This window comes from Penicillium argentinense (genome assembly GCF_028826775.1).
Source record: "Penicillium argentinense strain IBT 30761 chromosome Unknown utg000001l_segment0_segment0, whole genome shotgun sequence".
NCBI lineage: Eukaryota > Fungi > Ascomycota > Eurotiomycetes > Eurotiales > Aspergillaceae > Penicillium > Penicillium argentinense.
Window position 1 is genome coordinate 1,378,021 of NW_026622660.1, and position 26,048 is coordinate 1,404,068.

General features: G+C 51.3%; 9 protein-coding genes across 9 annotated transcripts; 5 read left to right on the forward strand and 4 right to left on the reverse strand.

Moving 5' to 3' along the window:
• Nucleotides 1-117: 117 nt before the first annotated feature.
• Nucleotides 118-3,646, forward strand: N7532_000455 (putative nonsense-mediated mRNA decay protein (Nmd5); the record flags this gene model as incomplete). Its single annotated transcript, XM_056612959.1, has 6 exons — nucleotides 118-207; nucleotides 283-361; nucleotides 431-891; nucleotides 950-1,134; nucleotides 1,198-3,419; nucleotides 3,474-3,646. The coding sequence occupies 6 exons, from the start codon at nucleotides 118-120 to the stop codon at nucleotides 3,644-3,646; spliced, it is 3,210 nt and encodes a 1,069-aa protein (XP_056480183.1).
• Nucleotides 3,647-9,387: 5,741 nt separating this feature from the next.
• N7532_000456 (uncharacterized protein) lies at nucleotides 9,388-10,051 on the reverse strand (the record flags this gene model as incomplete). The annotated part of the gene is made up of 3 exons (XM_056612960.1): nucleotides 9,388-9,516; nucleotides 9,657-9,905; nucleotides 9,944-10,051. 3 exons carry the CDS (start codon nucleotides 10,049-10,051, stop codon nucleotides 9,388-9,390), a joined length of 486 nt encoding a protein of 161 aa, XP_056480184.1.
• A 1,729-nt stretch (nucleotides 10,052-11,780) lies between these two features.
• N7532_000457 (uncharacterized protein) lies at nucleotides 11,781-12,008 on the forward strand (the record flags this gene model as incomplete). Its single annotated transcript, XM_056612961.1, has 1 exon — nucleotides 11,781-12,008. One exon carries the CDS (start codon nucleotides 11,781-11,783, stop codon nucleotides 12,006-12,008), a length of 228 nt encoding a protein of 75 aa, XP_056480185.1.
• A 404-nt stretch (nucleotides 12,009-12,412) lies between these two features.
• On the reverse strand, nucleotides 12,413-13,384 carry vip1 (putative actin cytoskeleton protein (VIP1); the record flags this gene model as incomplete). Its single annotated transcript, XM_056612962.1, has 3 exons — nucleotides 12,413-13,067; nucleotides 13,150-13,236; nucleotides 13,302-13,384. 3 exons carry the CDS (start codon nucleotides 13,382-13,384, stop codon nucleotides 12,413-12,415), a joined length of 825 nt encoding a protein of 274 aa, XP_056480186.1.
• A 472-nt stretch (nucleotides 13,385-13,856) lies between these two features.
• N7532_000459 (uncharacterized protein) lies at nucleotides 13,857-14,843 on the reverse strand (the record flags this gene model as incomplete). Its single annotated transcript, XM_056612963.1, has 3 exons — nucleotides 13,857-14,459; nucleotides 14,523-14,596; nucleotides 14,657-14,843. 3 exons carry the CDS (start codon nucleotides 14,841-14,843, stop codon nucleotides 13,857-13,859), a joined length of 864 nt encoding a protein of 287 aa, XP_056480187.1.
• Nucleotides 14,844-15,719: 876 nt separating this feature from the next.
• On the forward strand, nucleotides 15,720-17,333 carry N7532_000460 (uncharacterized protein; the record flags this gene model as incomplete). The annotated part of the gene is made up of 1 exon (XM_056612964.1): nucleotides 15,720-17,333. The coding sequence occupies one exon, from the start codon at nucleotides 15,720-15,722 to the stop codon at nucleotides 17,331-17,333; it is 1,614 nt and encodes a 537-aa protein (XP_056480188.1).
• An 892-nt stretch (nucleotides 17,334-18,225) lies between these two features.
• On the forward strand, nucleotides 18,226-21,991 carry N7532_000461 (carbamoyl-phosphate synthase (glutamine-hydrolyzing) CPA2; the record flags this gene model as incomplete). The annotated part of the gene is made up of 3 exons (XM_056612965.1): nucleotides 18,226-18,577; nucleotides 18,762-21,817; nucleotides 21,884-21,991. 3 exons carry the CDS (start codon nucleotides 18,226-18,228, stop codon nucleotides 21,989-21,991), a joined length of 3,516 nt encoding a protein of 1,171 aa, XP_056480189.1.
• Nucleotides 21,992-22,703: 712 nt separating this feature from the next.
• N7532_000462 (S-adenosylmethionine-dependent methyltransferase) lies at nucleotides 22,704-24,383 on the forward strand (the record flags this gene model as incomplete). The annotated part of the gene is made up of 3 exons (XM_056612966.1): nucleotides 22,704-22,967; nucleotides 23,101-23,397; nucleotides 23,460-24,383. The coding sequence occupies 3 exons, from the start codon at nucleotides 22,704-22,706 to the stop codon at nucleotides 24,381-24,383; spliced, it is 1,485 nt and encodes a 494-aa protein (XP_056480190.1).
• A 673-nt stretch (nucleotides 24,384-25,056) lies between these two features.
• N7532_000463 (uncharacterized protein) lies at nucleotides 25,057-25,815 on the reverse strand (the record flags this gene model as incomplete). Its single annotated transcript, XM_056612967.1, has 2 exons — nucleotides 25,057-25,116; nucleotides 25,261-25,815. 2 exons carry the CDS (start codon nucleotides 25,813-25,815, stop codon nucleotides 25,057-25,059), a joined length of 615 nt encoding a protein of 204 aa, XP_056480191.1.
• Nucleotides 25,816-26,048: the final 233 nt, after the last annotated feature.

Here is a 26,048-nt window from a genome sequence, read left to right on the forward strand (position 1 = left end):
CCGCGCGACTCCCTCTCTCTCCATTATCGGCCCCGGCCCGCGTTCCTCGGGGGTTCCTAGTTCGGAGTTTCTTCTTTCTGAGATTTTTGGCGCTGGGGTGCCCCAGGTGGTGCGAAGATGGATGTCACGGCTCTCCGAGACCGTATCCAGTGTACCCTGGATGCGGATGCGAACATTCGCCGGCAGGCCGAGCTGGACCTGAAATATGTACGTGGTGCTGCTGGAAGAGCGTGGGCCGATGAAATATTGAGACTAACAGTGGGGGTTGCCCCCCATCTCTAGGCCGAATCTCAGCCCGGTTTTATCAATGCGCTGCTGGACATTCTGCAGGGCGAACAGAACAATGCCGTTCAACTCTCTGGTGTGTATATCGCTTCAGCTTCATTTACCGATACAAGCCATTTTTGCTAACCAATATCCGTTTCTTCAGCCGGTGTCTACCTGAAAAACCGCATCAACAGAGGTTGGGCGCCTATTGATGACAGCCCCCAACGTGCCCCCGTGCCTGAGTCCGAGAAGCCTGGTTTCCGCGAGCGATTGATCCCTGCCCTCGCCTCGACTCCTCCAAATGTCCGCGCACAGCTGGTTCCCCTTCTGCAGAAGATCCTGCAGCACGACTTCCCCGAGAAGTGGCCCGGGTTCCTCGACCTCACCCTCCAGCTCCTCGGTACCAACGATGCAAACACTGTCTACGCCGGACTGCAGTGCCTGTTGGCCATCTGCCGCGTTTATCGCTTCAAGGCTGGAGAGAAGCGGGAGGAGTTCGATAAGATTGTGGAGCACTCGTTCCCACAGCTGCTCAGCATTGGCCAGAGATTGGTTGACGAGGAGAGTATCGAGGCTGCCGAAATGCTGCGCATTGTGGTGAAGTCCTACAAGCATGCCATTTACGTGAGTTACGAAACGCTCTACATTCAAAAACGAAAAAACTAACCGGCAATTCCTGTAGTTTGAGCTTTCGCCTGCCCTTCAGACCCACCAGGCTACCGTAGACTGGTGCACATTGTTCCTGCGCATCATCTCAAAGACGCCTCCGGCAAGCTCCATGGGAGACTCCAAGGAAGAGCGCGAGTTGAACCACTGGTGGAAGTGCAAGAAGTGGTCTTACGCCAACCTCAACCGTCTCTTCATCAGGTAAGTATTCAATGCACCTCGCTTACATGTAGACCTTTGGCTGACATACGATCTCCGCGCTAGATACGGTAACCCTTCAACGATGACGAAATCCTCTACCCCCGACTACACCGCGTATGCGAAGACATTTATCACCACTTTTGCTCCTGAAATCCTCAAGGGGTACCTTCAGGAAATTGACAAGTGGGTGTCCAAGAACCAATGGCTCAGCAACCCTGCGCTTTCTTACACACTGGTCTTTATGGAGGAGTGTGTCAAGCCCAAGACGATGTGGGACCACCTGAAGCCGCACATGGACAACCTGATCGCCCACTTCGTCTTCCCTACACTATGCCAGTCGGATGAGGACATCGAGCTGTTTGAGGACGACCCTTCGGAATATCTCCACCGCAAGCTGAACTTCTACGAGGAGGTTTCGGCTCCCGATGTCGCCGCTACCAACTTCCTCGTTTCCCTCACCAAAAACCGCAAGAAGCAGACATTCTCAATCCTCACATTCGTCAACAGCGTTGTCAGCAAGTACGAATCCGCTCCGGATGATCAGAAGCAGCCTCGGGAGAAGGAGGGCGCCCTGCGCATGATTGGCTCCCTCTCGTCCGTCATTCTGGGAAAAAAGAGCCCTATTGCCGACCAGGTTGAATACTTCTTCGTTCGCCATGTCTTCCCTGAATTCCGCAGCCCCCATGGATTCCTGCGTGCCCGCGCCTGTGATACCCTCGAGAAGTTCGAGCAGCTCGACTTCCAGGACCCCAACAACCTCATGGTTATCTACCGTAACATTCTGGAATCAATGACCGATCCCGAATTACCCGTCCGCGTCGAAGCTGCCCTTGCCCTGCAGCCCTTGATCCGTCACGACGTTATCCGAACCTCGATGCAGCAGAACATCCCGCAGATCATGCAGCAGCTTCTCAAGCTGGCCAACGAGGTCGATGTTGATGCTCTGGCCAATGTGATGGAGGATTTCGTTGAGGTGTTCTCCGCAGAGCTGACACCTTTCGCTGTAGCTCTGAGCGAGCAGCTGCGCGACACCTACATGCGCATTGTTGGTGAGGTTCTGGAGCGCAATGCCAGCAAGGGCGGCGACGATGATGGCTACGGTGATTTCTTGGACGACAAGAGCATTACCGCTTTGGGTGTTCTGCAGACCATTGGAACTCTCATTCTTACCCTTGAGAGCACCCCCGATGTCCTTTTGCACCTTGAGACTGTCTTGATGCCCGTCATCAGCATCACTCTTGAGAATAAGCTCTATGACCTTTACAATGAGGTTTTCGAGATCATTGACAGCTGCACTTTTGCATCCAAGTCCATCTCGCCCACCATGTGGCAGGCATTCGAGCTCATCCACAAGACCTTCAAGGCTGGCGCTGAGTTGTATCTCGAGGATATGCTCCCAGCCCTCGATAACTACGTTTCCTATGGCTCTGAGATGCTTTCTCAGAACCCTGCCTATCTTGGTGCTCTTGTTGGCATGGTTGAGGATATCTTCCGTGACGACAAGGTCGGAGGTGTTGACCGCATCTGCGGATGCAAGCTTGCTGAGACTCTCATGCTGAATTTGCGCGGAAATATCGACCAGTACATTCCCCTCTTCATTGAGATGCCTATGAACATCATCGATACTTCGGAGGTTCGCACGAAGTCTTATCGCATCCACCTGATGGAGATGGTCATCAACGCCATTTACTACAACCCCGTACTCAGTCTCCAGGTTCTTGAGTCCAAGGGCTGGACAAACAAGTTCTTCAGCATGTGGTTTTCCAACATTGACAACTTCCGTCGTGTTCACGACAAGAAACTGTCCATTGCCGCTATCAGCTCCCTTCTCACCCTGAAGGCGGCCGACGTTCCCGTGAGCGTCCAGCAGGGATGGCCGAGATTATTGCAGGGCGTGACAAGACTCTTCCAGACTCTGCCTGCTGCTCTCAAGCGTAAGTATACCGAGTATCCCATCTTATCATCTCCACCTGTTAATAAATTATCCTCAGAACGCGAGGACGCCACGAAAGAGTCTGACTTCACCCTCGATGACGATCTGGACGATGATGATGAGGACAATGACTGGGATGGTGAGGTCGAGTGGAACGAGGAAGAGACCGAGGGCGCTCTTGATGGTGACGTTGCCGACGAGAGTGCTGCCTATCTCGAATTCCTTAACCAGGAAGCCCAAAAGTTCGGCTCTTTCGCCGATGATGATGATGAGGAACTGGACGAGGAGAGCCTTCTTGAGACTCCTCTGGACAAGGTTGAGCCGTATGGCATGTTTAAGCATGTCTTCATCAGTACGTCACCCTTGATTTCCTCGTTGTATTTGCATCGACTAATTCTTTCAATAGACCTCCAGTCCGAGCAGCCCCAGCTGTACGACAGCCTCACCAAGGTTCTTGGCCCCGAGGAGCAGCAGATCCTCCAGGCTGTCTTCCACGAGGCTGATGCCAAGGCGATGGTCGCCGCTGCCAACGCAGAAGCCGCCGCCGCCGCGGGCGTGCAGTCCAACGGCAACCAATAGACAAGGGTTGTTACGCGAGCCATTGTGACTACTTTTCTATCGTCACTGCTCCAATGCCCGGTCTGGATCAGGATTCCCTATCGCAGTTTTTTCCCTCACGAGACATATGCCCATTTCATGTCTTTCCCATCTTCTAGATCACCTCTTATTCGTCCATATGCGTTTGTGCTTTTTTGCCCTCTTCCCATGTCCCCGCTGATGTGCTCTCAAAAGTCGCTACCGCCCCCCTTCCTAATCCGCCTTTGCACAGATTCCCCCAAACTATCACATCATGATTTAGCACATCAGCCTCATCACAAATTCTGAGTTCAAATCATTTCCATGGACGTAGCAAAGTAATAGCCTTTCTACCATTAAATTCGAGCTTGACCCTATTAGAAAAGCTTTGTAAGCACACCGTTTCCCATATTATAGAGGTCACGTGGTATATATGCACGACGACGTCACGTCTGCATGAGACTTGCGCACAGACGAAATTCGAAAAGTGCAAAAGACAAGAAGGCAGGCGAGCGAGCCGAATGAAGGGAATTAAGATGAAGGGGAATTGAAACAAAAAGAAAAACTTAACTCCGATAGGGGGAATCGAACCCCCGGCTGCCGTGTGAGAGACGGCGATGTTAGCCACTACACCATATCGGACTGGTTACTGAGTGATGAGCGACTTGTGGCTTCATAAGCCAGCTGAAAATTCTTCCGATGAATCCAATGCCTAGTCCGCTTTCTCGTTGGGGACTTTTGCCTCGATCCTGATGCCCTCCGGTACCGTGGGATGCCCCCAAACGACATGTATATTTTTTATCACCATTTACTAAGAAATTAATGAATGTGGTGGTCCAGTGCATCAATGTGTACTTCTTGGCTTCTAGCAAGGCAAACTGGTTCTAATTATATATCACTTACTGGACGATCAATTCGGTAACGTTCCAGCAGTTCTGCTTTCCAGCTTTCCCAACTAAAACCCCTCGTGATGTCCATGATAGCCTGAAGTTCCCCATAAGTCTGAGGAATCCTTCCAATCACTGAGATCGTAGCCAGAACAAAATCGGAACCTGTGGATGATTCGACCATTCCTTACGATTATTGCAAGATCCGGATGCCCTATTGCTTCAAACCATTCAGTGAAAAACTTTTCGTCCTCGCCAATTGGATTTTCCTCCGCGTAAAAGTCGGCAACGGGGAGTCGGACAATCGGTGAATTAAATGTTCCTGATAAACCCTTCCTTCCTCCAGCTTAAGCTTGCAGTGAAGAGACATCATTATGGTCCGATTTCTAGGATTAGTACTGATTCTCTATCCTAAACACAAGTCCGCCACTACCATAAACTGCCAGCCTAGCCAGACACGATGTCATTATTCTCAAGGGAGGCGCAAATATGCCATCAGCCTCTTGGTCTCTATATGAGGATGCAGGTAAATCTCATCCCAACACAAGACTATTTAGTTGACAAGCTAAATTGTGAATTATTTTCGGAGAGCCGGAGCCGAATTTACTGGGAGTAAATCGTGCATCCCCTTAATATTTTTGATCCATGTGCACACACCAGGTTTCGGCATTTCCTCCCTCCTTTCAAGGAGTTCTCATATACTGGGCATAATGTCTCTTCCAACTACACTTGCTGTAAATGCGGCACAGACTTTGATATCAAAATCGGTTGATTCGACAATAAAACAGCTCTTGTCATGACAAGGTGGAACAACCTAGGCCCTGGTCTTAGCCAAGCTGACCCATTATGGGATTCTCATGCTTACTGTCCTCTTTCACAACTTCCTCGACATGATAAAGACATTCAAAAACCGAGTATGTTTGCAGCGAGACGCAGTTGCTACTATGAAAACACAGCACCTGAATCATTCTTGGGCTTACAGTCTCGCAACATCTCTTATCTTAAAGGTCAGCAATACAGAAATGTCATGCCATTTCATGGAGGAAAGATTGAACATGTGGCATATTTCACACAAAGAGACAGTCAATAAAAGAAAAAGAAACTTCTGCAATCGTTATTGAGCATTATATGATTATCAAACTATTGCTATATAAGTCAGAAATAGCATCTCCATATACATTCTCCGATCATTTAGCCGCTCATCTACAGTGTGCTCTGTAGAATAATAGCTTGCGGTTGAAGGGAAAAATAGACCCCAGAAGGATCTCGGCATCAGCATGTACTGCAAGGGCGAATTGAATAATCCATTCCAAAGGTCTATTGAGTTCAAGAAGCGTTCATTGAGATGGCGTTCGCGGTTTATCACGTATTTGCTGGCTCCAATGAGCAACTCTAAAGCAATATGATCATTTAGTCGACGTCAAGCATGTAGACTATTGCCCCAAGATAATTACAAACATAGAATCGTTGAAATAAAATGTAACTCTTAGAATAATATTGCGAATAGATTAGTGACAGAGTAGACACGAGCAGTTTTACTGATTACGGCCTTCCATCCAACCCAGCAGGATCCATGTCGTCAACCCCAGGGCGGCCTTTCTTCCAGATAGTTCAGCATATATATCCGTAGAGTGACAGGTGGCAGGGTATTGAGATGAATAGCCGGTTTGAGAATATTGGGCAGCAGGCGCTAGCGTATGGTTTTGAGGCGGATTGGACGTGGCTTCTTAAGGAGAGGTTGGTCGCTTTCGCTGACGAAAAAGGAAGACTGCTGGTATCAAGGCTGCAACATCCAAAGCCCCTGCTCCGACATCGACGCCGATTCCTGTTTTGGCTCCAGTGGAGAGACTCCTGCTGGCGTCTGAGCTTGAAAAATTCTCTCCTGCCCCCGTGCTTGCACTCATGTTCTTGATGATCTGTGTCGTTGAAGTCGAAGCTGAAGTCGATGACAAACGGAAATTTGTTCTTGTAGTTGCTGAAACGAATAGGTTGTTATCGGAAGACTCTAGCTCAACAATAATCGGCTGCCCCCACATGGTTATTGGCACAAAAACCTGCGTGTTGATCCATGATCGCCGCGTACATTGACAATCGTCGAATTTCCCGAAAGACGCATGATGGTACACCCGGCGTATGTCTTGTGCGTATCCGCCCCTTGAACGCTTGCGATATAAGAAATGCCCCTGTGTGTAAGGAATGTTAGTAACTTTTTGAAGAGACTGACGCCAAAAGAGTTCAATGGACCGAAGGGGAAAATCACGAACGATAAGCAGTATCCGCAGTACTCACAGGTTGTGAGATAGCAACACCAGCAGAGGTATACCCAACAAGACAACAACCCGGGCTGAAAACTCGAATCGGTTGTAGTCTTTCGTAAGGAGTGTACCCGGAAGGCCAACAGGCAGCGTCAATACTGTCCGTACGCACAGCATTTCGTAGAAGCGCCTCCGAATTTCTCATTTGCGTCCTCTGGCACAAATGTCTAGGACTTGGAGCAAGACGCGGGAGGCATGAAGCTCTCTTTAATGGATATGGTAGGCAAGAGGACGAGCGCTATAGTGCCCGTGGCCGCTATCGTTTAGATCGCTACTATGTTCCCGACCTGGTCACTTTGGATCAGTGGTCAAAGATGTGATCAAATTAACAGAAATTGGACGAATGATGTTTGTCGGCTCGTTGCTTCCAAGGTTCAGATGAATCGGAATAAGACTGGGATTTTGGAATCGTTGCACTTGGGCACCCATGGGCAACGTATCATAGAAAGTGATGTGCGGCTCCGCTGTTTGTTGGATCGTAATCATTCACGACAATTAGCGCCAGGAGCCTCTGTAGTCCGATTATGGGATCAAACTCCCTCTATTTGCGCGTGGCAGTCTAGTCCCTTGGCATTCGACCCTTAAAACGCCGTCGCCCTGTTGGGCTTATTTTTCATATGAGGAGCTGCTTATGGGATGAGAAAGAGTGAGTCGTGTGGTCGGAAGAACCGCTGGGGAACATGATAGTGTCGGCATCAATCACCTGTTCCTTGGCTTGCAGTGGCTTGGAGAACCCTGGCTACTCTGGCCGGGTACCACCGTTCATATCGGGCATAAACTTGGGGCGAAGGTGACATAGTGAGATTTGGGTCAAACTAGCGCGCCCAAGTGGATCCCAATTCCAGGAGGCAACCAACCGCAATCCGGGCCTCTATTTCCAGTACGGCTCTACGCAGAGACTCCTGCCTTATACGATCTTGGAACAAGGTAGATCGATAAGGTTCGTCAGGTCTTCCAGCCGAACCTAGCGCCCAGGGTTTCAGCTACCAATGTCCTGTCTTTGTCAAAAAATAGTAGCCAGTCGGCGCAATCAAGCCCGCTGGCGGTACTCCCCACGTTTCTTACCCCCGCACCTGTTTGACACATCTTCAATCTCGATTTCATACAGAATACAGACTCAAAAATCTCCATGCTACAATGACCAAATGGTCGTATAAGAGACGCAGCATGAGATGGAGGCCTATTCAACAAGTTTTTATTGATCTCCTCGGACTCTTGGGGCTCTTTCAACTCTCCACTGTTTACTGTGTGTCTGTCCAGTGCCCCCAGCCTCCAAGGCCCTATGAACTGACCAGTTTCATAGTCCCATCTGGCCCGTTTCAACCCCATCCTCCTCCGATAGTCGGTAAAGTGACAACGGTCTTCGGCAACAATCCGATTTATGAAAGTGCTTGAAAATGCATCAAGACCACAGCAATCGATTTGGTTATCCCCTCTCCGTCCTGCGAACGCCCATTGTAGACGGTACATCCAATAAATATGCGGCCCTTTTTTGCAAGATTCTATCGGAGTTAGAGGAGCCATCTGAAGAGAGGCTGCAGTGGTATTTGTACGTCCATCTACTTGGCAGACGACCCAAGTATTCTCACGATCAACCAACTCTAAATTTTATAAGTGATTTGACAGCGATACCGTTCTCATGAACCGTAATATGCCTCTCGAGGACTTTCTCCCTCCATCACGAGTTTCGAATATTCACCTTCTGCTTTCCAAAAAATGGAATGGGATGAATAATTGCGTCTTCTTCATTCGTGTGCATGAATGGTCCGTCGCCTTGCTTTCAGCCGCAATGTCCTACCCAACTGTGAATCCGGAAGTCCCTCTTTTCTGGCCGGACCACTCCGACCTCAGCAACATTATGAAGGAACATGATTATTTCAGGTAGTCCACCACTTAGTGCCCGCTTCGGTGGTTTAACACCTACATGAGGTCACCTGACGGCTTAAAGCCGAATATAGTAAGGACTCACCTGAACACCTACAGGTACACCCTGCAGATCTTCTTGTTCATTTTCTGGGAACTTGGAGAGAGAGTTTGAACAGTACTACCTTGCCGTACCTCAAACTTGCGGAAAGCCACCAGTCTGAGTGGGAGCCAATGCTTGAACAGACAAGCTATATTGAAGAGACAACAGCATTTTGGGATAAAAAGTAGCCGAGAAGAAGCAAGTTCAAAAATTTTGATATCAATAACACTTATTGAAGCTTCATCGACCGTACAAGATTAGAAGTGGTGATATCAGGTGACTGCTCAGATGACTACTTAGCTGACCATTCAGAAAACTGTTTTGGTGACTGTTTGCCGGGGTCAGATTTGAAGTACAACAATCCATAATTCAGAAACCAGGCTGTATTGAAAATGGAAAGTAAGCTTTGGCCGCTATAATCTTCCGTAGTCTGATACATCTCGTAGACATAAAATCAAGATCCGCAGCGCTGTCGAGTTCGACGACAGATTCGTATCATGCAATTCTATTTCCCATGAGTATAATCAACAGGGGACTAGCGAAGGACTCGTGAATACTTCACCCTCTGGAATGAGATTATTGCGTTATGTTGCGAAGATAAGTGATAGTCTCCAGGTTGAAAATACTGTCCTCGAGAAATTGATTGACAGACACGAAGATCCATGTCTGGCAATCCTTTTGGGTGAGTTTCTTGCCTGGCGTTACCTAGCGGAATATGAAAGTTAGCCTGCAAACTTCCGTCACGGTGTTTGAAAGCTTCGCTCAAATCGCCGGCAATAGATAGAAGCAATGCAGTGCCCGAGAATTGTGTCAGGAACCAGAAAACGAAACAAGCCGAAACTCACCGCGTTGCTGACAGCATTTAACGTCCTCTCGGGGGCGTTGGCTTTATAGGTACTTGCCTCGAAGTGACAAACGGTGGAATTATCGATTTTGTATTCTCCGTTGTTAGGCATAGACTTCTCATCAAAATAATACCCATCGACCCACTGCAGAGGAACAGTTTTCGTGGGATGATCGGGACTATTTCGTAAATTATAAAATCGCTCAATTTCGAACCTAAAGCCATTCATAACGTCGCCGGTAGCGCGTATCTTTTGACTCCGATGTCAGGGTCGCGTTGTGAACGAACACAATATGCCCAGTGGTCCTTGAAGTGCCACCCGTTGTAGATCAGTAACTCCACCTTTAAACTCTCCAGAGGACCTTCTGGTGCTATCAACATCGGGTCGGGGGCCATGGAGGCGGTGATTGTCGTGGATTTTCGTGGGGGAGTCTGTTTCGGAACGATTTTAATCTTGGTGGCGAGAGTATGGAGACTAGGCACTAACACCGCCTTGAAGAACTGCCCATCTCTGAAGGACTTTTCAGTGATACCTTCCTTCAGACTGACCCGAGGTTCTCTGGGTACGTCTCTTCACTATCTGCTTCTTTGGTCTCTGTGCTGACATTTTCGAATCTAGGAACATGGTCCTCCTTAGCAGGATTCGATTCGTGCAAGGAAACCTCGACGAAGCACTCAAGCTTGCCTCCAAACAACTGGATTTCCAAAAATAATGCTTGGTTAAGGGCCTCAACGTGTGTGACCCGCTTCACCAGATTGCTGTCCTGTTCCACAAGGGGGAAGCATGAAACCAGCACAGCAAGCAGCTAAATAGCCTGTTTGAAACCGCAACTGTTGTTGACCAGCGCAGAAATTTTCTTGAAGTGTGCATCGAAATTGCGAAGAAGCCCTCCAGGTTGAGGGCTTAGGAAGGATATTTAGCTCGTGTAAACTATAAGCTCTCGCAAATTCTCGGAGGTCTCGGGAAGAACGACGAAAGTACGAAATGTTTCGAGAAGGCGGTTCATCTGAGACAGTATTTCGCGAGCATGATTGGAGACGACCATGTAATAGGTGGAATTGCATCTGATTTTGAGGGGCTTGTTCCGTGGATGCTGTTGTACATCCACCTTTACTCTCGAACAATAGATGTGACCGACAAATTACATGAAGTATCAAATATTTGCCATTAATATTAGATATAATACGTAATAACGGTATGTCCTTCGCTGCCTAACCGCCTAGCGCACAGAAGCCTGCCCGTCAGTATAAATACAGCTCCAAAACTTCTCTCCTTTCTCTCCTCTCCAGCGCTCTTTGCCTTTTGGTTTAGATCAAGTGTAGTATCTGTTCTTTTTAGTTTAATCCCTGAAAGTCTTTTCCGGAAGAAACTTTGATTAATCAATCTTTGTACCTCGCGACCTGGCCTCTGTACTTTGCGCATGCCTCGTCGCACATTGCCATCGGGCATACACTACCTCTGATTGACGCGACTTTTTTTATCACTCGGTCGGCTTGTCCGGTCGCTTGGAGAAGAAAGATTGCTTTTCTACTTGCTATGATAATGACTTCTAAGCTTTGGGATTGGGTCCAGAGATGTCATGAGATGCCCTCATTGCTGCAAGACCTTGGCGACCGGATAGCGGCTACGCTGGGCGCGTCCGAGGCAGCTCTTCCAGGGAGCTACCACTCCTGCTATGGGCCTCAGGGTGTCTTGACAACTGCACTACCTTAGTCATTCCCATCTCCACAATTTACACTCGTCCTGGGAGACTGCCTTGTTAGTCATCCGCGCCCGCTCTCTGCTGCGTCAAGTGTGAACAGCTACGTCATCATGATGAGAGAACCAGGTCGACCAGTGTGGGCTGGTCACGTCAGCTACAGCAGAAGGCGACTTAAATTGCTCAATCCTGAACTACATTTGGAACAGAATAACCATTCATCTTCAATTTCATTGCACTTTCATCACGAACATATCTCAGGTGAGTATCGACAGACAATTGTATCCCGCCGAGCCTCACGATACGTTATACATCCCACCTCCCTTGCCACTCGTTTCCACAGCAGCAAGACTCGAGAACTGTGTGATCTAACATCGTTAAAACAGAACAACCTCTCTCCTCTTCCAATACACCCACAAACCACCATGTCTTCCCAATTTCCCGGCCGTCAATCCCCCGAGCCCGAGCTCTTGAGTGGTGCGCAACAGCGCGACGTTCCCGGCAGCGGCAAGATCGGATCTTCGATGAGCTCCTCATCGAAGCCAGCGCCCGAATTCGCCCAGAAGAAGTCGAACGAGCAGAAGCAGGAACACCTCACCAGTAACCCCGTACATGCCCTCGAGAAGATTGAGGCGGCGAAATATGCGAAATGAGGGCGCGTTATACGGGTTTAAATGTGACGATACTTGACACTTGTTCCCTTAAGGTTGTTGATTACGAGGCAAATGATAAATCTATCTTGACCATTACATCGAATGTTTGTTGGTCGCCATGAGTAAAATAGTTCTCAGTAAAGTACTTCTCTAATTTGATTTCATGTAAACTTATCTGAAAGACAGTCGTATGATCATTAGCTCATTTGCACTAAAGAACCAGACAAACAGATACTACAAGGTCGGAATAACATCAATCGTAACTCGTCCCAATAACCAGAAAAGGAGAATAACTTTGAACAAGGAGTGGCACGGCGAAAAGGGAATCATCAAGCATTAATCGCGCCAGCGCATGAATCACGAACCATCCTCCTAAACTTTGGGTTCCATCAGGCTAGATGAACCTACGACTTAGGCTCAGCAGGGGGAGCCGTGCCAGCGGGCTCAGAAGCAGGCACAGTGGCAGGGGCGACAGCAGCCGCCTCGGCGGGGGCAGCGGGGGCAGCAGCGGGGGCAGTGGCAGTAGCAGAGCTCTCCTCAGCACCCTTGCCGAGCTTCAGATCGGCCAGACGGCGAGCCTCATTGTGAATATCACGGACCTGCTTATCAGCCTGTACGTAGAAGTCACGCAGCTTGCGACCGTGCGGGTGCTCGAGGGCCTTCTCGAAATAGTGGTTCAGACCGGTCCAACCAGTCGCCGCCTTGTTGGAAATCTGGTAGTTTTGGTCCAGGCCCCTGGCGCGCTCGGTCGCATTAAACTTCTTGTCGAAGTTGCTCAGGGCGGAGGTAAACTTGGTCGAGAATCCATGCTTCTGGTCCAGGGCGATCGCCTTCTGGATCGCGCTGTCGCTGACCACGTAGCCGTGTGCCAGGTACTCGGCGACAATGCGCGAGCGAGGCTTGTCCTCCTGTGCGATCTCATGTTCCTCTTCGCTCTTCTCGCCTGCGGCGCCAGTGGCTTGGGCGCCGGCGAGCTCGTCGATGGTCGAGGTGGCTTCGACGTGGACGGGCGAGCCACCCAGTTGGGTTTGGTCGAGCAGGAGGGCAGTTTTGGCAGCACTGGATTGTGGGATTTTGTTAGCAACTGGCGGGTGGGATGATGCCATCTTGACATCTTGAAACATGGTGCGGGGTAGCTTACGCCTCCTTTTCGAATGTCACACTGGCGGACTTTTGAGCGTTGGGCTCAGAAGAGACGGGGGTGATTGACAGGTTCACAATCTTGCCGCTGTCAGAAGCAAAGTTGGTTAGCGAGGGCCTGTTGTGAGGGGTCTCGTCGCGGGGCTGTCATACCAGAAGCTAAAGAAATCGCGGACATCCTTCTCAGAGGTCGCAGGCGAGATACCCGAGACCTGGACGGTGCTGTGAGTAGACATGATATAAGGTTGAAGTTGTGGTAAGTGGGCTTGAGGGAGCAGAGCAATGTGTAATTTAGAGGAAGGGGAAAGGGAAGGGCTGGCAAGTTCACCAAGTATTTATTATCCCAAGCTCGACGCCACAGGTGACGTAGGGGCTGCACCGCCTCGTGCTAGACTCCAACTGGCGACGAGTGCCTGATGCTTAGTTGGGGTGGGTCGGGTGGAAAATAGTAGCCTAAGAGTACTCAGACGTTGTTGAGGATCTAATTTTGTCGCCAGCTGTCATTCTATCAGCCTACTAGTAGTAGGTGGTACAGAGACTATGGTCATGGTAACGTAAAAGCACCTAGGCATGTATTGACCAATGAATCCGAAAGAAAAGCCTCCTGGAAATTGTGTTTGCCTGCAAACGCGTCCAGGAAGAATGTAATCGAAAGAAAGGCGCGACGCTCCGGGCTATGCGCTAAGAAAGATAAAAATTAATCGCATCTTATGCATCAGAATTGCCCATGCCAGTCGATCCCTCGGGTTCTCCATCTCGCTGCTTCTTGAGGATGCTCTCCAACTCCCGGACCCGCTTTCGTAACAGCTCATTTTCCCGCTTCATCGTCTCAAACTCCGACTTGTGAAAAGCCGCTTCCTCATAGCGCGTTATGCAGGAGTGCGATTGTCCAAGTTGGGTTTGCGAAACGGAATCGCGATGAGGATAGATGGATGGGCTGGTGCCGAAGTAAGAAATGGGCTCCGCGTAGGTGTGGTGAGAAGAGGAGGGCATGGAGCCGAAGGATGGACGCCGAGATGTCAGCGATGCCTCACGGCTTCGAGCGGTGCGAGCAGGGATGCTCGTCTCGCGGGAGGGTGCGATGCCCGTGACGCTTGCCGCTGCGGGTCCCTGCGCGGCTGGTGTATGTGCGCTCAGGCTAGAGGAGGATCGTTGCCGACGTGAGGAGTGGGAGCGGTTTGAGCTGCCTAGCGACGGTGAATGATGGTATCCATCGGCAGATTCGTTGAGGGTCGAGGTGGAGGAGGTTGTGGATGCCACCGAAGCTGTTTGTTGACGGAGGAGGGAGAGCTCGCGGGTCAGCCGGTTTACCTGTAGAGGGGTATTTGCATTAGCATCCATTGCATGCGATATACGGCTTCATATTCGACTCACCATCGCCTCCTGTTCCTTCTCCAGCTCCATGTGAAGATCTGACGGTGTGAGGGGTTTGGGATGCCGCAGTGGTCCTGAGATATTTGTTAGCCTTCAGAGTACGGCGCCAGACCTGAGTTACAGATATCGCTCACCCTGTGCTGTGCTGGTGATGCTATGATCGCTTGCGCCCAGCGGCGGACTGCCCGAATGGAAAATAGGACTGGTGGAATTCGGGCCCTGACGGGCTGCCGACGGGGGTGATACTATGGCCGGCAGCATCGAGGTGGCGGCACGCGGCCGCCGGGGAGTAGCATGGATGTTGCTAAGGTCGGGAGCCATGGCGACAGCAGCGAAGGATGGTATCGAAGTGTGAGTACCTCTGTACCGGCAGAAGGCATATGAGAAGCAACAGCGGCGGGCCGACGGACTATAACTGTGATTTAGCGTCGGGCAGCGATGGCGTGGCGGAGTTTATCAAAACAGTAGCCCCTTGATCAGAATGCCCCAGCGGCCTTGAAACATTCCAGTGCTCGTGGTGCAGATGAGCTCATCTGACGCAGAAGGACGGCGGTGCAGGAGGCGACCAGCAACGGGCGACCAAGGGAATCTGGAAGAAGGGCGCCCCCTCTCTCGCGAACAAAGGTTGCAGGTGATTAGTCGTGTGCAATTGTGGCTAGGCCATGCACTAGACTGCAGCGACACCCGATAATTCCCTGCAGACAACTCAGCTACTTGCCGTCATCTATAGACATTCCGACAGCCCGAAGTAAACAAACAGCTGTCAATGACACCATCCGCATCGATCGACCATAGTTACTGGCGGTTGGTCTAGGTACACTACTATGACGGATGTATACTACCTCCCCCATACTCTTCAACGCTGGTACTCGGACCCCTCGAGGTATGGAATATTTGATGTCTCAACTGGCTAATTAGCCCCGTAGTGACCCCCACGTCATCGTCTCCTATTACAATACGAACCGCTCAATTGTTGCGACGTCGAGTTGCTCCTCGCATTGACGCCTTAAACTCCGGGGATCCACACTTACATAAGCACCCAAAACAGCAAAACAACAACTGCTGAACGCCCCGGGATCTTTGTTCTTGGGCCCCACCGTGGAGGGACAACTGCTGCGACACTAGACGACAAAATAAAAAAGGACGTGACCTCATACTTGGTCGTGAAAACTCGCTCTCGCCTGTGCCAATGATACCATGGCCCGGCCCTACGACCCCCCTACCCACATTCCACCCTTCGTGAAACCGCTCGCTCCTTACATCAAGCCCCGTCAAGAGGCTCTCCGCATCCGACAAGCATTGACGTCGTACCTGCGCTCCTTTATCGTCTTCGCCGATGCCGACCCGACCGTTGCCCAATCCCATCTCGCCCTGTGTGTGCCGACGGACGCCGTGACCGATGTCAAACGCATCCCTGCGGATCTCTCGGGGCTGCGGAAGGAATATTTGAAGGCGCTGCAGGCCAATGTCGCGGCACAGAAGGGGCTGCAGGCTGTGTCGGAGGACGTTGCCTCGCTGAGGCGGCAACGGTCATCCAGGCACAGCCCTGCTGACCCCGTCGATCCCCAGGAACCTGGGGCGGAGCTGCGAGATTATCTACAGCTCCTTCGCGATCGGCGTCGCCATACCAAGCTGCAGGTCTTTCAGCATTATCTTGAAGAGCTCCATGCCCGAGAGCCGAGTGGCCTCGTGGCGGATGATGGCCTCGGGGACGATCCCAACCAACAGCTGCTCCTCCCGGAGACAGAGGGAGTGGATCGTGGTGGCTCCTATGCAGACCTACAGGGGTTGGTTCACAATCTTGAAAGAGCGGTAGTACGCGCCCGAGCACAGTTGGACCGGGAGAAGCAATTGTTCGAAAAGGTCAAGTCGCGGCACGACTCGAGATCAAGTGCAACTCCAGACGAACCGACACCCGATGTTAAACTTCAGGCCTTACAACGCACACGCGATGAGCTAGTACAATGGGTCGAGGAACGCCTGGTGGATGTTGGAGAAATGGACGAGAGTATGGTGCAGGACCTGCCTTCGGAGGAGATTGAGGAGACTCAGCGTCTCATGGAGAATCAAAAGGCGCAAATTAGCGAGCAGTATGCCGCTTATCTACAGGCTCGACAGGAACTGCTGGATACCGCCTCCAAAGCCTGCCAGCCGGTGACCGTAAGCTCTAAACCGACGCAGCGGCTAAGCTACCGGGCTGAGCTTCCCACCGAAGAGCTTCCAGCACCCGATCCGCTGGATCTTCTGGCGTACGCCAACGGGACCCTCGTCCCGCTTTCGAAGAGCCAGAAGGCACTGGCCCTTCAAAAGACCTACTTGAGCGGACTACTCGCGAAAGAGAAATTCACGACGCTTCGCGCTTTTCACCGTCTACGAGACGAGAGTCACCTGCTCCCCGAATACCCTATCCTTGCCCGTCAACCCCGCTTCAAACATGCCGTAGCCGCGCTGAATTCCCGCAATCAACACCAGTCCGCCGATCTAAACCCGCCAGATGAGATTGTCAGTCTTGCCGAAGCGTGGTCATTTGCCTCGGACGCCGCCGCATCGAACGAACGAGATTATGTACAACAAAAGGTCGCACTGGGGACAGAGGTCACGCAAGATGCACGGAAGACGCTGGCCGAGGTGTACGAGACGCTCAACCAAGACCTCAATGAGGTCATGGGCGACGGTGTGGAGCAGGACTCGGAGGCGTCAGATATATGGGCCTCCGAAGCTCGCACACGACGACGGGTCGGTGGGTCCCGACAGGAAACAGGCCCTAAGGGACCATGGGCCGGGTTGAACGGGCGAGTCGGAGTCGAATGAGAAATCTGTGTTGTGCGCCACTCTCAAACCCAATTCGGATTAGATGATCTCAATCGCGACTGATACATGCTGGGATAATGATATACACTCAACCCTAGAGGACTACCTTGGGGCTGATAACTTGAACTTGGAACTACGGCAGTACTGGCTATGTGACCACAAACCTGGAAGATATTTAAATATGCGAGTGCGAGGATCTCCTGCACTAGGCTGCTTGCATGTATTTTTCTTCTAAGGCGCAGATCGACAATAAGATTCTGACGGGGATGGTTCCTTGGCGACCGGCGCAGTTCCGGCATCGGCACACCGTCTGGAGTGCCAGAGGTACGAATTTTGTACCCCAACAGTACTCGTAAGGTATATTTTAAATGTACCCTATGTACCTCAATGCTACCTAGGCACTGATAGTATTCTGTGATATGCTCGTAAAATCGTCAGTATCTGCAATTAGCATTTCAATCCATTGTGCTCACCCCTAAACTATCGCCATCGCCCCAGAATCAGCCGTACCCACACCTCTAGTTGTTCAGTCCCGCCGGTTCGAGGATTGACTCATAGTGAAGAAAAAGAAAGGACAAGGGTTCCCGTGACCTGCTGAATTGACAACACCCTTTGTACTATACCACCACCACCGCCAATTCCTGTCATAATTCTACCAAGTTATTACTCTACAGTAGGATACTCGCTGGTATCTCCATCGCCTCATTGATCTTGTCGTTGGCGAGGAAAAAAAAAGCGGACCCGTACGGTGAAGGTGCAGCCAATTAGCGACGCGGTGGGGAAAAAAGACCTCCGCAGCATCGAGGACTCATCTTCTGCACATTTCCCACCTTCGAGCCATTTCCCACCTTCGAGCCATTGAACTGCTCTCCCCGACGCTTTCCGCGCCGCAATGGTTCTTGCAGCTCGTTGTGGGCAGGCGGCCTCCCTGCTGCGCCAGCGATGCCTCGCTGAGGCTCGCCCGGCCCTGTCGCTCCGCTCCTTCACCTCCCAGACCTCCGTCCGCTCTGTGGCCTCGACCCTGCGCCCGCAGAAGCTGCCTTCTGCCGCTCGCTCCCAGCAGCTGCGCTCCTTCTCCAGCTCGCTTCGCCGTCTCGCCGAGGCCCAGAAGGCTCCTGCCGCAGAGTCCTACCTCGCCAGCGGTGTCGTGAAGCCCGGCAGCAACCTCGTCGACGTCAAGAAGGTCTTGGTCATCGGTTCCGGTGGTCTGAGCATTGGTCAGGCCGGCGAGTTCGATTACTCCGGTATGTTGAATAGTCAAGCAGGCGGATTGGGCCGTGTGATTCTTTCTCCACGGAGAGTGTGCTCCAGCGAGCTTCTCCTGGCTCTCCTTCTCCGGGGAATCGCATGGAGCCTGTTGCAGCCTCTCCATAGTATCTTCCCCAGACCGGCCTCCAGTGACTGACGTTGTGCTGCTGCTCCAATTAGGTTCTCAGGCTCTGAAGGCTCTGAAGGAGGCCAATGTCCAGTCGGTCCTCATCAATCCCAACATCGCGACTATCCAGACCGACCACAAGCTGGCTGATGAGGTCTACTACCTCCCCGTTACCCCCGAATATGTCACCCACGTCATTGAGCGGGAGCGCCCCGACGGTATCCTGCTCACCTTCGGTGGTCAGACCGGTCTGAACCTAGGTGTCCAGATGAACCGCATGGGTATCTTTGAGCGCTACGGTGTCAAGGTTCTGGGAACCAGCATCCAGACCTTGGAGACCAGTGAGGACCGTGACCTGTTCTCTCAGGCTCTGAAGGAGATTGATATTCCCATTGCGGAGTCCATTGCTGTTGGCACCGTTGACGACGCTCTGAAGGCCGCCGAGGAGGTCGGCTACCCCATCATTGTTCGCTCTGCCTACGCTCTGGGTGGTCTCGGATCCGGCTTCGCTAGCAACGCCGATGAGCTTCGCGACCTGTCCTCCCGCTCTCTGTCCCTCGCACCCCAGATCCTGGTCGAGAAGTCCCTAAAGGGCTGGAAGGAGGTTGAGTACGAGGTCGTCCGTGATGCCTCCAACAACTGTATCACCGTTTGCAACATGGAGAATTTCGACCCTCTCGGTGTTCACACTGGTGATTCTATCGTTGTTGCCCCCAGTCAGACTCTATCTGATGAGGAGTACCACATGCTCCGTACCGCGGCTATCAAGATTGTTCGTCACCTTGGTGTCGTCGGCGAGTGTAACGTGCAGTACGCTCTGCAACCTGATGGTCTCGACTACCGTGTCATTGAGGTTAACGCTCGACTCTCTCGCTCGTCTGCCCTGGCTTCTAAGGCTACTGGCTACCCCCTGGCCTACACTGCTGCCAAGATCGGTCTCGGTCACACTCTGCCCGAGCTCCCCAATGCTGTCACTAAGACTACCACTGCCAACTTCGAGCCCAGTCTGGACTACATTGTCACCAAGATTCCCCGTTGGGACTTGAGCAAGTTCCAGCACGTTAACCGCGACATTGGCTCTGCCATGAAGTCTGTTGGTGAGGTCATGGCTATTGGCCGTACTTTCGAGGAGTCTCTCCAGAAGGCTATCCGCCAGGTCGACCCTAAGTACATTGGTCTCCAGGGTGACCACTTTGAGGACCTCGACGATGTTCTGAAGAACCCTACTGACCGCCGCTGGTTGGCCGTCGGCCAGGCCATGCTCCACGAGGGCTACTCTGTGGACAAGGTCCACGAGCTGAGCAAGATCGACAAGTGGTTCCTGTACAAGATCGAGAACATTGTCAACTGCCACCACGAGCTGAAGGAGATCGGCAGCCTCTTTGGTATCAACCCTGAGATGATGATGAAGTCGAAGAAGCTTGGTTTCTCCGACAAGCAGATCTCACTCCTGGTTGGTGCCTCTGAGGATGATGTCCGTGCCCGCCGTAAGTCCTTCGGTATCACCCCTTGGGTCAAGAAGATCGATACCCTGGCTGCCGAGTTCCCTGCCGACACCAACTACCTGTACACCACCTACAACGCCACCTCCCACGACGTGAGCTTCGATGACAACGGTGTCATCATTCTGGGTAGCGGTGTGTACCGTATCGGTAGCTCTGTCGAATTCGATTGGTGTGCCGTGAACGCCACCCTCTCTCTGCGCAACATGGGCAAGAAGACTGTCATGATCAACTACAACCCCGAGACCTACTCTACTGACTTCGATACCGCTGACAAGCTGTACTTCGAGGAGCTGAGCTACGAGCGTGTCATGGATATTTATGAGCTCGAGAACTCTAGCGGTGTTGTTGTCTCTGTTGGTGGTCAGCTGCCCCAGAACATCGCTCTGCGTCTCCAGGAGACTGGCAATGCCACCATTCTCGGTACCAACCCCGAGGACATTGACAAGGCTGAGGACCGTCACAAGTTCTCCCAGATCCTGGACAGCATTGGTGTCGACCAGCCCGCTTGGAAGGAGCTTACTTCGGTCTCCGAGGCTGAGCAGTTCGCCGAGTCCGTCGGCTACCCCGTTCTGGTCCGTCCCTCCTACGTCTTGTCCGGTGCCGCCATGAACGTCATCTACAGTGTTGATGAGCTCAAGGAGAAGCTCCTTAACGCCAGTGCCGTCTCCCCCGATCACCCCGTTGTTATCACCAAGTTCATTGAAGGTGCTGAGGAGATTGACGTTGACGCTGTTGCCTCTAACGGTAATCTGCTCCTCCACGCCGTCAGTGAGCATGTTGAGCCCGCTGGTGTCCACTCGGGTGACGCCACCTTGGTTCTTCCTCCCGCCTCCCTGAACGAGTCCATCATGGGTCGCGTCAAGGAGATCGCTGAGAAGGTCGCCAAGGCCTGGAACATCACCGGTCCCTTCAACATGCAGATCATCAAGGCTGACCAGGAGGATGCCGAGCCCCAGCTCAAGGTCATTGAGTGCAACCTGCGTGCTTCCCGCTCTTTCCCCTTCGTCAGCAAGGTTCTGGGTACCAACTTCATCGACGTCGCTACCAAGGCTCTTGTCGGCCGTGACGTCCCCGAGCCCGTTGACCTCATGAAGGAGAAGCGCGACTACCTGGCCACCAAGGTGCCCCAGTTCTCCTGGACCCGTCTGGCTGGTGCCGACCCCTTCCTGGGCGTCGAGATGTCCTCCACTGGTGAGATTGCTTGCTTCGGTAAGGACCTGGTCGAGGCCTACTGGTCCTCTCTCCAGTCCACCATGAACTTCCGTATGCCCGAGCCTGGTGAGGGTATCCTGCTCGGCGGTGACATCACCCAGCCTACCCTGGCCGCCATCGTCGACTATCTGAATCCTCTCGGCTACAAGTTCTACGCCGCCAACCCCGAGGTCAAGAACCACATCGAGAAGACTTGCAAGGACAACGCCTCCGTCCAGGTGATCGAGTTCCCCAAGAAGGACAAGCGTGCTCTCCGTGAGGTCTTCCAGAAGTACGACATCCGTGGTGTCTTCAACCTGGCCAAGACCCGTGGCAAGACCCAGCTGGATGAGGACTACGTGATGCGCCGTAACGCTGTCGACTTCAGCGTTCCTCTTTTCATGGAGCCCAAGGTGCGTTTAATCCATAATCCCGGTTTACCAACAGAATTTATAAAATCTAACAAACTTCCCCCACAGACTGCCCAGCTTTTCGCTCAGTGCATGAACGAGAAGCTGCCCCGCCAGGAGGGTATTCCCTCCGAGGTCCGCAGCTGGTCCAACTTCGTTGGCGGCAAGCTGCTGTAAATTGACCAAAATCCCTGATTAAAATAACAGAAAAGCCCGTTCCCACCGACCGTGCCTGTGAAAATTCCAGGCGCGCCTGCCTCATTCTTTGTCTGGTGAACTTGGTTTTCAGGGTCATCTTGTTGATAGAAGGCGTGCATTTTATCTCCCTCTATACTTCTGTTTCATTTTTTGGATTGTTTGGGTTTTTGTTATCTTTCTTTCCGGCCTTCTTTTTACGGCGAAACAAGGTTCGGACTCAAGAGTTCCCGAGTCCCACTCCCGGACGATCTATATCTGCCTCATGATTTAGATTTGGATTTGTATGTGCTTGTTAGCTTCCCGGGTTTATCTTTTTGTAGTCGATTGATTATGTGTTTCAGCGATAAAAGAATTACCTCGCTTTTGTTCAATGTCATTCTCGTGTAGACCTATACCGACAAGTTGTACCCTTCCATTCAGGTAGATCAGCGAACGGGCCCTCTGTTCTTTCATAATCCTTTGCTTTCATTCCAATGAGTCGTTGGGCGTGTGGTCCTGGGCATTTGAGTTTCCATCTTGAGTTGCTACTAAAACTTTTCGGTTACAAATAGAGCGTGGAAGTAGTAGAAGCTAGTGGTGATAAGATGCCATATTTGTCGCCCAAGCATCGCGGACTGATCACGTGACCATCCGCATTATCAGTAGCTTAGCAGTATTGTGGACTCCGAAATGCACATCAAACACAGCAAAGATGTCTGTTCGCAACCCTCTCCCATCGGTTACAACCAGGACAGTGGCGCGTCCTTCCCAAAATGGCATGGGCAATGGTCTGTTCGCCACTGCAGATATCAAGATGGGCGAGGATGTGCTGCACGCCAAAGTGCCCTTCGTGGCGGTTCTTGACTCGTCGCGTCTGGATGACACTTGTTCCGCCTGCTTTGGAAAAAGACAAATGGATTTCGGTACGGAGTTGAAGGCTTGTACCGGCTGTCGCGTGGTTAGATACTGCGATCGGGTGAGTCGTTTCTCATATTTGATTTCTATGACGACATCCTGGTACCCTATGCATAGATCTGAATCTGTGTATCAGTTTTTCGCACAGAGAGGTTATAAAATGCCGTGTCTCGCAATATGCTAATTGAGAATAGACCTGCCAATCCAAAGATTGGAGATTTGCCCATTCGACGGAATGCTCTATCTTCCAAAAGGTCAAGCCAAATGTGCTGCCCAACAACGCCCGTGCTATTCTGCGGATGGTGGTTCGCACAAGCAAAGGCAAATACAACTCCCAAGAGCTGGAAACTTTTTCCCAGCTCGAAACGCATATCAACGAAATTCAGGAGCTACAAGCCCATCTCGACAGAATCATGCTTACTTCGAGAGCTGTCAAAAATTACTCTGAAACAGAGATGACTGAGGAAACTATCATGACCTATGCAGCCAAGGTGCGCGGTGTTGCAAACTGGGCATTATTATCCATTGAATACCCTTACTGACGCGTACTTAGCTCGATCTCAACTCATTCAATTTGACAACAGCTCTATATGATCGCATTGGGCTATACATGCACCCCTATGCTGCCCTAATCAACCACAGCTGTGATTTTAACTCCACCGTCGGATTTGACGGAGAGGAGTTGTTTGTCAAGGCCATTCGCCCCATAAAAAAAAACGAGCAGATCTTCATATCCTACATCGACACCACAACCCCCAAAGAGGTCCGCTGCAAGGAGCTGTCTGAGAGATACTTCTTCGACTGCAAATGTCCCAAATGCGAAAAAGGAACCGACACTCCCGAGGACCGATTCGAAGACACGTCGAAAGACAAGTCTGTCCTCGACGAAGCAGAGCGAAAGGCACTGGAATTGATGCAATCGGCCCAATCATCGAACGCGTCACCAGACGAAACCATCGAAAAGCTCGAAAAGGCCCTGCATACCCTCAAACAAAGCTCCGCATGGCCATTGACCCGCCAACCCTACGCCTCTATTCGTGACGACCTCATAGTCTCCCTCCTTGCAGCCAACAGCTTCACCCGGGCATTCATCCAAGCCGCAATCCGTTATCTTCGTATCGACCCCATCCTCTACAGCCCTACACACCCAATCCGACACATCCACGCCTGGATCCTGGCCAAGCTAGCCATCTACCTTTCTCAGGGATATGAGCCTGATCCCAAGGATCCGATTCAGCTTCAGGATTTCGAGATCAACTACCATTATATCCTCTGGTATATCCTTGCTGATCTGGCCAGTAGACAGATGGAAAGCTGTACTGTGCCTGGCTTCAAAAAGCTCGTCGGAGCGAATTTCCAGCAGGTTCATACCGAGTTTAAGTCTAATGGTATTGACCCGAGTACGGCCAAGCCTCTTGTGAATGTTGAGTGGAGGAAGCTTGAGAGACTGGTGCAGACTGCTTTGGACAAAGAATAGATCTTGGTTCTGTAGAGCGCTTGAGAGATGCATGGCGTGGATGTGGGTTGCATATTGAAAGCCAAAGGTAGGTAGATTATGATTGTCTACGTACCCAGGTCGAAATACAAATTCAGTTAGCTCGAACGAGTTGCATCGCGGCTTTGCCACACAACTGGTCAGGATTAGTTCTACGCACTCCATTCTACAATGTGCAGACGAAGCTCTCCCGAGTCTTCTCGCGAATCCGACATGTTCACTATGAGCTCCCTGTTGGCGGAGAAAGGGTGAGGAAAGAGTGAAGACTATCCTCATCCTGTCATAAAGCCTAGTCCTGAAGTTCTCTCCACTATTGACATTCGTGAGAATATTCAGTCCGCAGTAGCCGCTGATCTGTGCGAGGACGTACCTTCGAAGATATGACGAGTAAGGTAAGTGATAGGACATGGACCTTCGTACAGGTCTTGTGTCCTTGCGTTATCTTACCTTGGGCAGGATAGCACTTCACATGCTCGGGATGCGCTTCGTTCAAACAACAGGCATATAGACTTGTATGCAGGGGCTAAATCGAAAGAAATTAATGCCAGTAAAGTCGGGAAACTCACTCCCACCTTAACCAGGCCTCGATTCGTAATCATTCTAACACCTCCTGGTGGGTATCTTTGCTCGGGTACTTTCGAGGATCCATCGAAGATTACCAACGCCGCCAGCTCCATACCCACCAGAGGATATCCATGAAAATGTCGGTGAATGCCTGTCAATCATGTAGAAGTTAGCAAGTTTGATCAATCTCACAACTGAAGAGTCAAACCTCATTCTTTAAGGAAAATGGTTATCACTGCCAGAACACGATGTATGCCCCATGTTCCCATTAGACCGAAGGAAAGGATATACACACTCGAAGCCAGCCCACCAGACAAATACCTAGACGAGGACCTCTCCGGACATGATGAGGAGGCGAGGTACCAGGAAGGTAGAGGTTAGGCAGGACATAAAAGAAAACTCGGATATTAAGGGGAAGAAGTCGAGAGTCATCGGAAACGTGGTTATTCATCGGCAAGTTGCTCAGGGCTTCCACTGTCGATCGTGGCGGCTGGGTCGGGAATGACTGCGCTGTCACGTAAATGAGAAACTCATCTGTCCAGTTACGCTCTGGATCCCGCTGCAGCTCGGAAATTTGTCTGATCAAAGGTGAGAGGGTGTTGCGGAGCCTGCTCAGCTGATTTGCGGGAGCCGGGAGGAGGTGTCCGGGCATCACTGCCATTGCCTGGACCATCTCGAGGAGGTCTTCATCATCTCCGGAGTGTGGTTGGGCGCGTGCAATTCTCCTGAGAATAGCATCTTCCTCACGAGTGTCTTCCTCACGAGTGTCATTCTCACGAGTGTCATCGTCGCCAGTGTCATCCTCATCAGTGTCATCCTCACAAGTGTCAGCTACTCCGCCGGACACCATTTTGGCGATCGAGTTGGTCGGGGTGTGGAGACTTGGATGTTTGCACCGGGGAGAAATGGGAGAGAGAAGTGGCAGGTACCGTGGTATGTTCACATGTGATTTGTTTACCCACCACAAAAGAAAGGTGTGTAGGCACCACGCATTTGGCTTGGGAAGGACATCTACAAGCAGTGAGAATATCTTATTGAGTAATTAAGAAATAACATGCCTTGTAATTTCAGAACGATGAAATC